The 15,200-nt window shown below is 45.7% G+C and overlaps 2 protein-coding genes across 6 annotated transcripts in view; one reads left to right on the top strand and one right to left on the bottom strand.

Annotated features, from left to right (window-relative positions):
- EML6 (EMAP like 6) overlaps window positions 1–14,499 on the top strand; it is a 374,873-nt gene extending 360,374 nt beyond the window's left edge. The window contains exon 42 of the mRNA XM_039531367.1: window positions 14,104–14,499. Coding sequence (XP_039387301.1) covers window positions 14,104–14,161 — 58 coding nt within the window. The 3' untranslated portion in view covers window positions 14,162–14,499. The remainder of the gene's footprint in view (window positions 1–14,103) is intronic.
- Window positions 1–15,200, bottom strand: part of RTN4 (reticulon 4) — a 124,349-nt gene that overhangs the window by 3,214 nt on the left and 105,935 nt on the right. For all 5 annotated transcript variants that reach the window (XM_039531368.1, XM_039531369.1, XM_039531370.1 and 2 more), the window contains 3 exons: window positions 14,909–15,047; window positions 1,475–1,544; window positions 862–908 (listed from right to left, as the gene is read on the bottom strand). In XM_039531368.1, coding sequence (XP_039387302.1) covers window positions 862–908; window positions 1,475–1,544; window positions 14,909–15,047 — 256 coding nt within the window. The remainder of the gene's footprint in view (window positions 1–861; window positions 909–1,474; window positions 1,545–14,908; window positions 15,048–15,200) is intronic.

Here is a 15,200-nt window from a genome sequence, read left to right as displayed (position 1 = left end):
ATTTAAATCAGCCTGCAGCCAGGGTAAGTTGTCAGTCTTCCTCCTCCAGGGCCATGTGACTTCCCTTCATCTTGTGGGTACTTCCTTCTTTTCTGGTGCTGAGTGATCTTTGCTGTGCAGGTGGGTTTGAGAGCAGATGATGGGAGCATCCCGAAACTGCCCTGTATGCCTCATTGTATTTGGTCCTTGCTGCCTTCTTCACTGCATTGCCCCTTTACACTGGTCTTTATTGTACAGATGTTTTTCAGAAGAGAGGGAATTCCTATGTCAGTGCTCACCCTGGTCAACTATGCCCTGATGGATACAATTCCTGCCTAGTACTGCTACAATCTCCTGTCCTTCCAGGCAATTACTGTCTTCAATAGACTTACCAGAGGAGCATTAGACTGTGCCAAGCTCCCCCTACATGTGTTAACCAGTTCTACAGATCACATGGGCTCAGGGATAAGTGTCTGGAATGCCAGCTCCAAAGTGGCTTCTCAAAAAACTATATAAAGTACTTACTGAGATTTTACATAACTCAGATATTGCTACTTTAGTACTGAACAAATCGGGATCAGAGGGAGAGAAGGTGAAATCATACTAAGCAAACCTCTCTTATAATTAGTTTGCTGGGAGAGCCTTCACATATTTCCTAAAGAAGAGGGGAGATGCACAATGCACTATGGGCTTTAATTGTACTACTCATTGGAACATTGTCAGGAACCTGCACTGGCAATCTTCAGAAACAATATCAGGTGTTGAGGTTAAAGGTTTAGGAGACTAAAATCAGATTTCTAGTTATTCATTCTTAAGTGTTTCTGATTCAACAGGAGTAATTTTTAATCAGACATTTGTGAATGTCAGACATTAAGCACTCACCTGATGTCTCTCATAAATAACAGGAACACTGAAGAGTGAAATCAGAGCTGGAAAGGAACAGAGCGGGTTTAAATACAAACAAGATAAAGAAGTCACTCAACCAAAATTTAAAATTTAAATTCACAGTCTGACATTTTTTAGAAAAGGCAAAAAAAAAAACTAAATCAAAATGCAAAAATGGTTAGGTTATTGTAATTTAAATGGATCTTATAAGAAAAAGCTGTTGTGTAGCAATACTGTATTAGTTACAATTCAGGTCTTTGCCATCCTGGCGGAACATGACAGTAACCAGTTTTGCATCATCATATAATTTATACAAGGCAACTGCAATTTGAAAGTAAGAACTACAGGCAGCCTGGAAAACAATGAGCAAAACTGAATATAACTTTTTAAATGATGTTGTTTTGTCCTGAAAGTCGGCAACCTAAGGACAAACAATGAAATTCAAAAATACTATTTTTATAATTCCACAATCTAAAAAAATAAAATAAAAGATCATGCAACACCCTACATTTTGTTGTACTGCTAAATACACAAAGCATTTAAGAGGCTTCAATACTTTTCCAGGGTTATTTTGCAAGTCAAAGTATTTAAGACAATTTAAAGCACTTACCCAGTATCAGTAATGTCAGACCATTAAACAAAGCACCAACATATGTGAATACCCACATCAACACTGCAAACTGAAAGAACAAAGGTCAGTTAGGCCATTAACAGTCTAATCAAGATGTGTTAATTAGAACGCTAAGGGAGGTGCCTTTAACAAAATTACCCTTCTCTGAGGCAGGGCTTCGCGCTCCAGCTCTGGGCTCCGCTCCAAAGCCCTGCTCTGAAGGCATGTATAAAGCTCAACAAAACGTGAGTTGGTGGAATTAAGCTGGTTACCCCTGTACAAGAGTCAATGTCACAAAAAGCACCATTACAACCACATTTTTGCTGGTTTGACTCAGTATGGAGGCCAAGAACTGAATGATCTGTAGACTGAACTGTTAGAGTTGGTAATGTTGTGTCAAGGCACAGGCCTGTTTGAAATGCAGCGTGGAAGAAATGGCAAGTTTATTTTCCTTCTTTTTTCATTTTAAATTAACAGTACAGATACTTTTACAAGTGTGGATTCAGTTATTAAATATTCATAGTAGGAAGGGGTCAAAGACCATCTTCCATTTTATGGCCCAGAACATTTAAACCAAAAAGCATAAAGCCTTAAGATTTAAAAGTGCTGATGGAATTTTAAGGTTACAAAAAAGCTTTAAAAATCTGGACTAACAAAAATTTAGAAAATAAGTGTCTATTCTGGTAGGAAAAAGACTCTTGAAACCCATGTATTGCGGTAATTTCTGAGTTATGGGCATAATACCCATAAACCACACTGCAGAATTAATCTCTCTCTCACTCACACAGTCTGGAGCAAATCTTCTGCTTGTGCCCAGCCATACTTTGCACAGTAGAGTGCATCAGGAAGGCAGGACGTTGTTTGGACTTGGAGCAGTACTGCTGATAGAAAGGTTTGCCTCCCTGCTCTACACAGAGCAAGCCCAAAATTATGTAAGTTCTGAATCTACAATTTTTTAAACTTTTGTCAACTTCACTATTTATACTGCAGAAGTGGCAACCTCAGGACCCTATTGTGCTGGGAGCGATACAAACATTTAGTAAAGGACAGTCCTTACCCTGAAGGACGTGACACAAAATCATAGTAACGTAAAGTGAAAAACCCGCTATTTGAGGAACAAGCACTTTCTAAAATTAAGTAGCATATACCGAAGACACTAGAGCCCAGCTTAGCCTCACATCCATATATTCATCTCCTTTATGCTGAGGTACTAGATAGAATAAGGAAGTTTACTGATCCCCAAAAGTACCGTATCTACTTGTTCATAAGCCAAATTTTTTTTAGTAAAAAAGAGAAGCACCAGAGAAGGGTCGGCTTATGAACGGGTATAGAGAGGGAGAGGTGGGACACGGCCCCTCCCCCCAACAGAGGGAGCAAGGATAGGCAGCACAGCCAGCAGAGCCAGAAGGGAAGAGGTCGGAGCAAGAGTCTCTCCGCTTCTGGCCACGCTGCTCTCCCTCCAGCCTCCAAAGCAGCTGCAGCTCCAGGGCTGGCAGGCTGCAGCCGTGCTGCTTGGCCCTGCCCCCCACAGCGGGCTGTGACTGCACCACCCGGCCTTGCCAGAGCACACTGCAGCTGTGCCGCCCGGCCCAGCCCGCTGGAACACGCTGCGGCTGCGCCACCTGGTCTGGCCCGCCGGAGCAGGCTGCAGCTGCGCTGCCCAGACTGCCGGAGCAGCTCCAGCCAGGCCAGGGACATCCTCCCCTAGCCCTCCCCAGATAAGGTGGGAAGGGATGGGATGGGGAGAGTGTGGGGATCCTGGGCTAGGGGTGGGGTCATGTGGGGGGTGGTCACAGGGGTTACTCCCCTGACCCCCAGCTTCTTCCCCCCCAAAAATTTCCCCACCAGTTGCTATTCCAGCCCGTCAGGGTAAGCAGCTGGCGTGCGGGGACACTTTGTTTACTTAGGTTTACCTCCGTGCCTGCGGAGACTCAAGGTAAACAAACCATCTCGGCCCACCAGCGGCTTATCCTGATGGCCCAGGAGCCAAAGTTTGCTGACCCCTGAAGTACAGGGTCGGCTTATGAACGGGTTATAAAAAATGTCCATTTTTACTTATCCATCTTGGGGGGTTGGCTTATAAATGAACCGGCTTATGACTGAGTAACTGCTGCTGCTTTTTCTTAGTAAGATTTTTTAAAGCCCTTTATTTCTATGGCTCCAAGCCAGAGTGAAGCATAAGCAGTCCAAAGTCTATCACAAAGATAGTACTGTTCTTCCTGCATGGCTCCATACTGGAAAGAATGAATGCATATGATCTAAAGTTCACTGTCTACATGAGTTACAGTGATATTCTTGTCTCCTACTGTAATCCTGATGGGTGAGCCAAGTGCCATAAGTAATTCTTTACCCACTTTATTCCAATTATTAGTAACTGATTACACAATACAAGTAATTTGTTATCTAATTTAATGGCAAATTAAAAAAAAAATTGGTCAGTTTCTCCAAGTTGTTTTACTATGAGCTAGTTCAATTAAAGTAATGGGCTCCATCACTCAAGTAACAACATGGCTCCACAGTATTCATGTCCTAACAGAAATGTTTTTTATCACATGAGTTTTGGATGAATCACTATATAACCATACACCCAATACAATAAAGTTCCCTTCCTTGGCTTTTCCTGGCAAGTACTGTACAAAGCTATTCTTTGAAGTTATAATTGAAATAATTCCTTTGAACTTGACCATATACAGTACAAATATTTTAGATGCCATTTTAAACCATCACTGTTTAAATCAAAACATCTCAGAAATGATTACACCTAGATTTCACTGTTAGCATAAGTACATATGATAAACTAGACTATTCTCCTGTTCTACTTTCAAATTCAGTAATATGGAATATTATGTAAAAGCATAAATGTAATTTTCTACACCCAAGATGTTTATTTAAATAGATAAGCCAATGTCATTTGTTCACCAGGGCCCTTATTAGGCATAAAACCTCAATATCTTAAAGTTTTCCTACAACAGAAACTAATTCAGAGCCATGAAATTTTGTAAGCTGACTTTCCAGTTTATTGATTTCATACAAAGCCTGCATCCAACTACCATACAATAAAAAAATGCATTAGGTTTAAGTAGATTAAAGCTTTCCTCCAAGACAAATAAGCCTCTTTCAATATTATTTAGATGTCAAAAGAAATTGAAGAAAAATAAATAATAGTTTAGGAGGATAAACAGCAGCTTTCCTGAAGCTCACAAACCAAGCTATTTAAAGAGCAACTGGAATATTTATTTGGAAGGAACTTTCTCTTTTCTTGCATTCAATAATAATGACTGAATGAAAGGCAGATCTTCCAGAACAGTTTGGCTGTCCATTCTTTTCCCTTAACCGATGGCCTAATTCTTTGTTTATGACATCACAAGCAGTTGGTGTGTAAATTCTCATATCACAAATGAGGGCTTGCACCTTAAGGAGCACCTTAATTATTAAAACCTTTTTGCCAGACAAAAGCCCTTTGTGATTAAGTTTTTCGATGATGTATTTAATTCCTTAGGCAAATCCACAAGATTTTAGTCCTGGCCAAAAGAGTCTTTAAATCTACCTCGTAAATCTAAGGCTAAAACATGCCTCACAAATAGCTAACTATAAGAGCATACAATATGTGGAGAGAATTTGCTTTTTTTAAAAGGGAAATTTAAAAGGTAATTGATTATATATCAAAATATAACTTTGGTCATTTCACAGATGTTCAATTGGCTAGAACAGTGGTCTGCAGACTATGTGTAAGGGGTGGCTTTCAACCTGTGGTCTATAGTTCAGTTCCCTCTTATTGATTGTGGAAGTGGTGTACTCTTCCCCCAGAGGATCACTAAGTGTGAGGATTGAGATGGAGGGGCAGCAGTCAGAATATAGTTACTGCAGAAACTCACGCAGAAGTAGTAACAGATCTGTTTAGACCACCTCACCAGAGGACTACTGTAACAACAGAAACCAGGTAAATAGAAATGGGAAGTGCAAGAAATGAGAACGAGAAAGTTACTCACCTTGCAGTAACTGAGGTTCTTCGAGATGTGTCCCCCTGTGGGTGCTCCACTCTAGGTGACAGTGCATCCCAGCGCCATTGATTGGTGATCTTTGGTAGCAGTGCCTGGTCAGGACGCACGCCTTAAGCTGCTATTTCATGGCATCGTTAGGGTCTGCCTGAGCGCGCGTGTCCCGCACCCCCCTCTGTTTCTTCTCTACCATAGGGTTGTCTTATTAGTACTCCAAAGTAGAGGGGAGGAGGGTGGGTAGTGGAGCACCCACAGGGACACACATCTCAAAGAACCTCAGTTACTGCAAAGTGAATAACTTTCTCTTCTTCTTTGAGTGCTGTCCCTGTGGGTGCTCCACTCTAGGTGAATGTGAAGCAGTACCCACTATGGTTGGTGAGATTTTGGAGTTGTGTGAGGGACAACAGTAGACAGTACCGTAAAGCCGACTATGGTGTCTGCCGTGGTATCCCGTGTGATAGCATAATGTTTGGCAAATGCGTGGTCAGATGTCCATGTGGCCGCCTTGCATATATCTGTAACAGGTACGTTGTGGAGGAAGGCAATGGATGTTGGCATTGCTCTGGTAAAAGGAGTCCTAATACCCTCTCGTGGTTGAACATTCTGGTCTGATAGCACGATCTGATGCAGGCTGAGATCCACTTGGGGAGTCTTTGCTTAGAGAAAGTGTCACCCTTTGATCTCTCGGTAGTAGAAACAAATAGCCTAGGGGATTCATGAAATGGTTTAGTTCTGTCAAGATAGAATGTAAGAGCCCGTCGGACGTCAAGGGTATGTAACGCAGCAGTCGTGTGAGGCTTGGATGGAATACAGGTAAGTGTATTGACTAGTTAAGGTGGAAGGTAGACACCACCTTGGGGAAGAATTTGGGGCGGGTATAGTAACCTTGTCTTTAGAGAAAATGGTGTAGGGAGGGTAGACCATCAGGGCACTTATTTCACCAACTCTTCTTGTTGACGTTATGGCAACCAAGAAAGCCACTTTCATGGACATATGGAGCAGGGATGAGGTGGCCAGGGGCTCAAAGGGGGGTTTCATAAGAGCGCGGAGAACTAGGTTGAGACTCCAGGAGGCTACTGGTGAATGAATCTCAAGGTAGAGATTTTGCAAGCCCGTGAGAAAGCGTTTCATGGTGGGGTGGGCGAAAAGTGAATAGCCGTCCTGAGTGTCATGGAAGGTGGTAAGGGCCGCGAGGTGTACTCTGACAGAACTGAGCGAAAGCCCATCCTGTTTTAGTTAAAAAAGATAGCATAAGATGTCAGGGATGGTTGCAGTCTGGGATATTAGGCATCTGTGGAAGCAGCAGATGGAGAAGCGTTTCCACTTTTGCAGGTAAGTCTTAGGAGTGGAGTCCCTTCTACTGTGCAGGACGTCTTGGACCTGTTCCGAGCAGGATAATTCGTGGGATTGAAACCATGAAGGAACCATGCCGTCAGATGGAGTTTCCGGAGGTGTGGATGAAGAAGCAGATCGCAGTTCTGGGAGAGGAGAGCTGGTCTGTTGGGAAGAGTCCGGGGAGGATGGATGGACATGCGTAGCAGGTAAGGATACCATGTCTGCTTGGGCCAAGCTGGGGCAATAAGTATGACCCGGGCCTTGTCCTCTGTGATGTTGCGTAGAACCCTGTGTATCAGTGGAATCGGTGGAAAAGCGTACATGAGGGAGTTGTTCCAAGGAATGAGGAATGCATCCCCTAGAGATGCATTTCTGAGTCCTGCTCTGGAGCAAAATAGATGGCATTTGCGGTTTTGAGGCAAACAGGTCTACTGAGAGTGCCCCAGTGGGAGGAGAGCTGTCAAAATATTGTGGGATGTAATTCCCATTCGTGTTCCTCGGAGAAGTGTCTGCTGAGTGTGTAAACGGTAGTGTTGTGACATGCAGGCAGGTAGGAAGTGGTGACTTTTATGTGATGTTGTACACACCAATTCCATAGTTTAATGGCTTCTGTGCATAGAGAGTGAGATCGTGCTCCTCCCTGCCTGATGTCTCTGAGTTCTAGGAGATTGATGTGCAGACGCATCTCTGATAGGGACCAGCAGCCCTGTGCCTTGTGTTCGCCTAAGTGCGCTCCGTAATCTATCTGGGAAGTATCCGTGGTCAGCATGAGTACTGGGGAATGTGGATGGAAGGGAACACCCCTGCATAGGTTCTCTGGTTTTGCCAATGTAGGGAGGCCAATACGTTTGGTGGCGGAGTCAGTGTTATGCAGAAACTGTGTCTGCTGGGTTTGTAGTTGGCGTTGAGTCAACCCTGAAGGCATCTTGTGACAGATTTTCGTTAACAAACTGCTTAGGGCCACAGTTGATCAGGCTGGGGCCACAGGATCTTTTTGGGGAGGAGATGACGAGGCACACCAAGTATCTACATTTTAAGGCTTTATTGATAAAATAATGAAATAACAGCAGAGAGTGCTGGGAATGCTCCCACGTCACTCAGGGGGAGAAAGAAAACGTTAATACTCTAAGCCCTAACCCACTTTCATACTCACACACGCACAACCCAGACTGGACAAGTCTGGGTGTAATGTCAGAAGAAGGGGGAAGGAGGGGAGAAGGTGGATGGAAGTGCTGTCCTGGGCCCAGGCCGTCCAGGGATCTGCTGTGCTCTCTGAGTTGCTTCAGCTCTCAGGAGGGTTTTTAAATCCTGGGCTCCTTGGGGGGGTGGGGGGGGCCCTCTGTTCCTGGTGCTCTTTGTACCAGTCCAAACAGGCTTGCTGTGGCCTCCCTGGTTTCCCAAAACATCCCGGCTCCAGAGACTGTTTTCCCTTCTGTTGGCCTTTGCTGTTGCTGTTTCATTCGCTCTCACTGTTCTTGCTGTTATCTCTGCTCAACTTAGTTCTTCTCTTCTCATGGCTGGGCAGCTGCTGATTTCTTGAGCCCATGACCTTGAGCTGGGGCCAGCCTCTTATTCTCACACAGAGCTAGCTGAGGTGCCGAGTTAACCTGTTCTCTGCTCTCTTCCTCTTTCCCCCTCTTGGCCTCTCACAACCTGCAAAAGAATCTTCCACTCCCCACTCACACACCTTTGACCCTCCCCAAAATTATTTGTGATGCTAGCAACAGCATTAGCAATATACAGTGCTGATCTGCCTTCCCAGGGGATTCCCTGAGGGAGGGAGGCTTGGGGTGTGACAATCCCCCCCTTGACCCTGAATCAACATTTTGTTGGGAGGGTCACCACTTAGGTTTCCACCTTCTTCCCGATATGGTGGCAAGGGTTACTCTTGGTCTTCTACCTAAACAACAATACAGCATACACAAGACTGTTAAAATAGCAACTATTGCATACACTAGCCAATACACTTCTGGCTTCATTAATAACACAGCATAACACATTCCCCTGTTGACACAGATGCCCCATCCAGATGGCTGTGGCAAAGGCAGCTTTCTCCAAGTTAAAGGTGTGTTTTAACACTGTGAAGGAGGAGGTATCCGTCTGGAATATAGAAAGTTGCTATCGGGTGTGAGCCAACGGGAGAAACACATTGGGTGTTATCCATGAAAAATTAAACACAACATAGTTAGAAACGTTAACAGTCTGTTGCAGAATGCACTGCACAGTGCCAATGAACTGAAAAAAATTGTGTTTGTGATCTTAACAGCAAATTGAAAGGCATTCTGGGGTTGGTGGTTCTCCAAACACAAGCAGAGGTATTGGTAAACACATGTGCTGCACTGAGGGCATATTCCAATGCCTCCCCAACCAACAGATGTGTTGACTCACCTCATAAAAGCGGCCTGGCACTGCCTTCTCTTTACACACCATTTGAGGGGGCTCCATAGGTCACAGCTGCCAAGTGTTTCCCTCTGCAAGCCATATGTGCTGATAGAAGATGTAGTCCGCACATACCGCTTAGCCATGTCATTGGAGGGAGCCACCTCCCACACGTCGCGATGGACCACCCAATCCCAGATAATACGTGATGCCACTCTCCTAGGATGCTAAGCCGCAAATGCCCCCCTCCCCAATGGATAACTGACCTTTTCTTTTACCAGGGCAATTTTGGACACTGGTAAAATTAACAAAGGAGGCCAAAAAAAGTGGAGACTCAAGGATTCCCATAGAGATGTGTTGTTTTGCCTTGACAAATTTTGCAGGCCCGAAGCAGCAAGAGTGGTCCCACCATTCCTGTTTGGGGTGTTCCTGGGCTCTCGTTATTACTGCTTTGTCCTCTTAACAAAGCAAGAGGGAAAAAAAAAAGAACACCACACATGCGTCTATTGGGGAAACTGAGGCACAGATGAACACTCCCTAAATTATTAGTTGTCCCATTACAGCCCTCCCTGGCTTTCATCATGGATGTTGTTTGCCTGGTTACAACAACATTATGCCGCAAGACTAGTAATTGCTACTGCTTGCCAAAGGATTTCCCATTCCACTTCCACTCCAGGCCCCCACAGGAGGACCGCCATTTGTCCCAATGGAATCCATGAGAGGCTTGGGGCCATCCACCAAGTATTTTGCTGTGGCCCTGCTGTGTCTATCCAGACTATGCATTGTCTCCAAGGCACCTCCCCTCCAGCCTTCTGCCACACTATGGCTCGGGCCCCATCAGCAGCTAGATCCAGGGAGAGCCTTTGGAGGTATCTCTCTTCCTCATAATTATGATTATTCGGATAATCCCATGGCCAGCTGGAAACCCGGATGGTCCAGGCAGGTGGCTGGTCCACAACCAAGGCCCACGACGCCATGACCAGAAACATAGGGAGAAACATGTTTTGAGCTGATTGGCATGCACTCATTTCAATTTGCCAGGTAGCTGAAGCTGGTCCACTACCAAGGAGAGGCAACTCACAATGGGGTAAGGACCCACCCACTCGATGTCCTGAGTAAATCCTTTCCAAATATTACCCCACATCATTGGACGACCAAAAAGGTGGAGAATGTGCAGTGTGTAATATTTGGCCATGAAAGTGGTGGCTGCCCTGTGACCAAGAAGCTGAAGGCAGGTCCATGCCTGTATTCTGGGGTGAACAGAGATCGTGCTTATGAGATGCGTAATAGTGAGGAATCGCAGGAAGCGTCTGTGTGCTGGATGAATGGATATATGGAAATAGGTATCTTGTAGGGCATGGCTGTGAACCAGTCCCCTTGTTCTTGCGTGGGTATTATTGTGCCCAATGTGACCATCTTGAATTTTTGTACAGGTACAAACTTGTTCAGTCGGTGCAGGTCCAATATAGGTCTCTACCCCACCTCCCCGCCTTTCTTTTGGGTTAGAAAGTAGTGGGAGTAGAATCCTTTTCCCCAATGTTGCGTCGGTACATGTTCAACTGCACCTAGGTGGAGAAGATGAGTGACCTCCACGCAGAGAAGGTGCTTGTGAGAGGGGTCCCTGAAGAGGGACGGGGAAGGGAAAAGGGTGGGCGGAGAAGATAGGAAAAGGATGGAGTAACCTGACTGAGCTATTTCCAGGACCCAAATGTCCTGTGTGATCTGTTGCCACACATGGTGAAAGCCTGGAGCCAGTAGCCAAATGGGCAAATAGGTGGCGGAGTCAAGGGGTGGTTGCGCAGACCCCCAACCAGCACTTCAAAATTGTTGTTTGTTACCCGATGGCGGGAAGTAGTTGGTTGTGCCTGGTTTTGCCTGCGCCTAGGAGGTATGTTGCGGTTTCTCCCAGTGTCATACGGTCTGGACTGGGATCGATGATATTGTTGTGCGCTGGGCCTCTGATAAGGTTGATACTGTGGTCTCCTGGGGATGAATGGGTATATCCACAATGTGCGCACAGTGGCTCTAGAGTCTTTCATAGTGTGAAGGACTTAAACTCTTTTCCAGAAAAAACGATGATCTTTGTCAAAGGGGAGATCCTCCACTTTGGACTGCCGCCAATGTGATATGGCCGTGAAAAAAGCTAATGCGGTCTTCGGATGCATTAGGCGAGGTATTTCCAGTAGAGATAAGGCGGTGTTAGTACCGTTATACAAGGCACTGGTGAGACCTCATCTGGAATACTGTGTGCAGTTCTGGTCTCCCATGTTTAAGAAGGATGAATTCAAACTGGAACAGGTTCAGAGAAGGGCTACTAGGATGATCCGAGGAATGGAAAACCTGTCTTATGAAAGGAGACTCAAAGAGCTTGGCTTGTTTAGCCTAACCAAAAGAAGGCTGAGGGGAGATATGATTGCTCTCTATAAATATATCAGAGGAATAAACACCAGGGATGGAGAGGAATTATTTAAGCTCAGTACCAGTGTGGACACAAGAACAAATGGATATAAACTGGCTATCAGAAAGTTTAGACTTGAAATTAGATGAAGGTTTCTAACCATTGGAGGAGAGAAGTTCTGGAACAGCCTTCCAAGGGGACTAGTGGGGGCAAAAGACATATCTGGCTTCAAGACTAAGCATGATAAGTTTATGGAGGGGATCGTATAATGGGATAACTTAATTTTGGCAATTAATTCGTCTTTGACTAATAGCGGTAAATATGCCCAATGACTTGTGATGGGATGTTAGATGGGGTGGGATCTGAGTTACTACAGAGAATTCTTTCCTGGGTGTCTGGCTGGAGAGTCTTGCCCACATGTTCAGGGTTTAGCTGATCACCATATTTGGGGTCGGGAAGGAATTTTTCTCCAGGGCAGATTGGCAGAAGCCCTGGGGGGTTTTCGCCTTCCCCTGCAGCATGGGGCACGGGTCACTTGCTGGAAGATTCTCTGCCCCTTGAAGTCTTTAAACCATGATTTGAGGACTTCAGTGGCTCAGACACAGGTTTGATACAGGAGTGGGTAGGTGAGATTCTGTGGCCTGCATTGTGCAGGAGGTCAGACTAGATGATCATAATGGTCCCTTCTGACCTTAAAATCTATGATTCTATGACTGCAAATCTTTGAGGATACCCGATGCCGAGAGCCAGGAAGACCGGTGCATCACACTGCACTGGCAGTGGTGCGGGCTGCTGGATTAGCCATGTTCATGGACGCTTGTAGTGCCATCCTAGACAACAACTGACCTTTGACGAGGACTAACCTGAAGTCCACTTTCCTGTCCTCTGGTATATGGGAGGCAAATCAAAGAGCTTGTTGTAGTTGTCATGGTCATAGCTTGCAAGAAGGGTGGAATAATTTGCAATTCTAAATTGTAAAGTAGAAGAGATATAAACCTTGCGGTCCAGGAGATCAAGGCGTTTGAGGTCCGTGTCCTGCGGAGTGGGCCGGTAGCGTGGCTGCTTTTTTCTGTGTCGCTGCATCCATCACAATAGAATTAGGTTGTGGGTGGGAAAATAAGAAATTGACGTCTCTCGAGGGCATGTAGTATTTATGTTCAGCTTTCTTGCATGTTGGTGGAATGGAGGCAGGGGTCTACCAGAGAGTATCAGCTGGTTCTAGGAGAGCTTTGTTTATGGGTAGTGCTATCTTTGAGGGTGCAGAGGGTTGGAAGATTTTGAGAAGTCTCCTGGACTTCCTCCAAAGGGATGTCCTGGATGAGTGCCATTCTCTTGAAAAGTTCCTGGGATTGCTTAAAGTCGTTCACATTTTGTGGAGGTGGAGGCATGAGGACATCGTCTGTGGCTGATGGCGAGGCAGGAGCTGGTAAAGCCCCCTCTTCAGTAGGGGATTCAGGAGCTCTAGATGTTGATGGAGCTGGGGATATAGGCGTAGGTCCGGAAGAAGGGGCAGAAGGGGGAGCGGTGGCAGGAGCCGAACATGGGTACCACTGAGGCCAGGGCACCGGGTAGGAAAAGTTGGGTCCCAGCCACTGGGGGACAAAGTAGGGAAACTGAGGCTGATTCTTATGCTGCCCCATGTCTTGGGGTATGTATGGCTCTGGTGGAGGGGAAGACTCAGGCAAGGAGAACTCTGCCTGCTGCTGTGTGGGGTTCTCACTATCAGTGAAAGTATACAGGTCAGGTGATGAGAGCTGCTGTTCAAACAGTGAGTGCTCCATGTCTAGGAGCGGAGAGTCAGGCTCAGGGGCCACAGAGATATCCTGCTGATGCAGGAATTGTTGCTTCTCCCTAGGCCGGTGTGCTGCAGAGCGTGAAGTGTGATTTTAGTTTCACTTTTGCAGGAGCCAAGAGCTGTTTGTGAGAGCCTTGCAGGGAGTCTGAATCTGCTCCGGGGTGGAACGCATTGCCGGCACCAGGTCCATTGCTGGTGCCGGAGGGACTGGTGCCGAGGAGAGCTTCCCGCTGCAGGAAGTCGGATCCCTGCTTTTGAGCCCCATGTGAGTTGCTTGTGAAGTGCAGGGGCGGTCAGAGTTGCCTGCTCTCGGCACTGACAGCACCAAGGGTAAAGACCCTGCAGGAGATCCTTTATCCTTTTGAGCGTCTCTGAGAGGAGACATTAGGGCTTCCTGTCTCTTCGTGTGAGAGGGTGAAGCCTGGCTCCCAGTTGGTTCTGCCTTGGCAGGGGAGCCTGAGGGAGAGGGTTTACTGCCCTGCTCCATAGGCAGCTGCAGAGCTTCTTGCCTCTTTGCCTGAGAGGGTGCACATTTATTGAATTCTGAAGCCCCTGGCATTATTGTGCTAGGAATGCCAGGGGAGAGTGTCTCAGTGGGAGACAAACTTGAAGAGAAAAGTTTTTTGTTTTTTTTTTTAAACTAAGTAACTATTGTAAAGGAAGGGAAACAACTGGGATGTTACTAACTAACTATTTCTATGTTCTTTGTAATTGTTTCTTTCAGAAATCAGAGAAGAGGATCAGCACCGCCCCGAGTCCCATCTTCAGCTGAGGATGGCTGAGAAGGAACGGAGGGAGGTGCAGGACGTATGCGCTCCAGCAGACCCTAACGACACCATGAGACAGCAGCTGAGCACGTGCGTCCCGACCAGGCACTGCTACCGAAGATCATCAATCAACGGCGCCAGGATGCACCTCCACCTAGAGTGGAGCACCCCCAGGGACAGCACTCGAAGAACTACCACAGGATCTTTATAAAAATACTGGCATGAGTCAAACCCACCTGCTGCTAAGGATTTAAATTATATGACAGTGTTATTATGTAGCCTCTCCCTGGGACTGCAGGAGTCTGCACTGCAACAGGTAGACCCAGACACAGAGGGAAAGGATATAACAGTTGGTTGAGGGAACTATTTACAAGTCTATTATTGTTGGAGCCTTGTACAACATTAGAAAATTCATGTCAAATGCCATTTGAAGTGTAATGTTCATCGATGCTTTCGGTAATCTCAAGCTGAACAGCTATAAATGTTCTTTTGGGTATTTAAGATTAGCAGAATGAGAAACTGTACCAAGAAATTCAATTGGCCAGATGCTGGCCACTTACTGGTGCTGACATGTGAGCCAAAAACAAAAATAAAAAGGAGTTAAGACTCTGCCCAGCTACCCCCAAATTGAGATTTTTAAAGAAATAGACACATTCCAAATACCTTTAACATCTGACCACTGGTTCAATTTAAACCTCTCTTTTTAAGCCCTGTTGAGGAAAGTCAAATCTACAGCTGTATGTTGAATGGTTTATCATTTACCTTCAGAGAATCAACTAAGTCATCGACTAGGAAAAGACGTCTGAGCTCCTTTACTGTACCATTAATGTGGCCAAGTGCAGCATTGCTGTACTTCTGGACAAGCTCCTCAGACACAGCAACATCAGTCTCCAAGTAAGCCCTGAAAAATGAAAGAATAATTCATGAGACACAAGCTTTACCTGCTTGTTTTTACGTTACTAAATCAGGTCTTCTCTGCTCTGGAAGACTCTATAGCAGCGGTTCTCAAACAGTGGGTCAGGACCTGTTTTAATACAGCAAAAATGTGAAAAGG

Source organism: Mauremys reevesii, linkage group 3, assembly GCF_016161935.1.
Source record: "Mauremys reevesii isolate NIE-2019 linkage group 3, ASM1616193v1, whole genome shotgun sequence".
NCBI classification, from domain to species: Eukaryota; Metazoa; Chordata; order Testudines; family Geoemydidae; genus Mauremys; species Mauremys reevesii.
The sequence above is the reverse complement of the archived record's forward strand: the minus strand, read 5'-3'. Positions and strand labels throughout refer to the sequence as shown.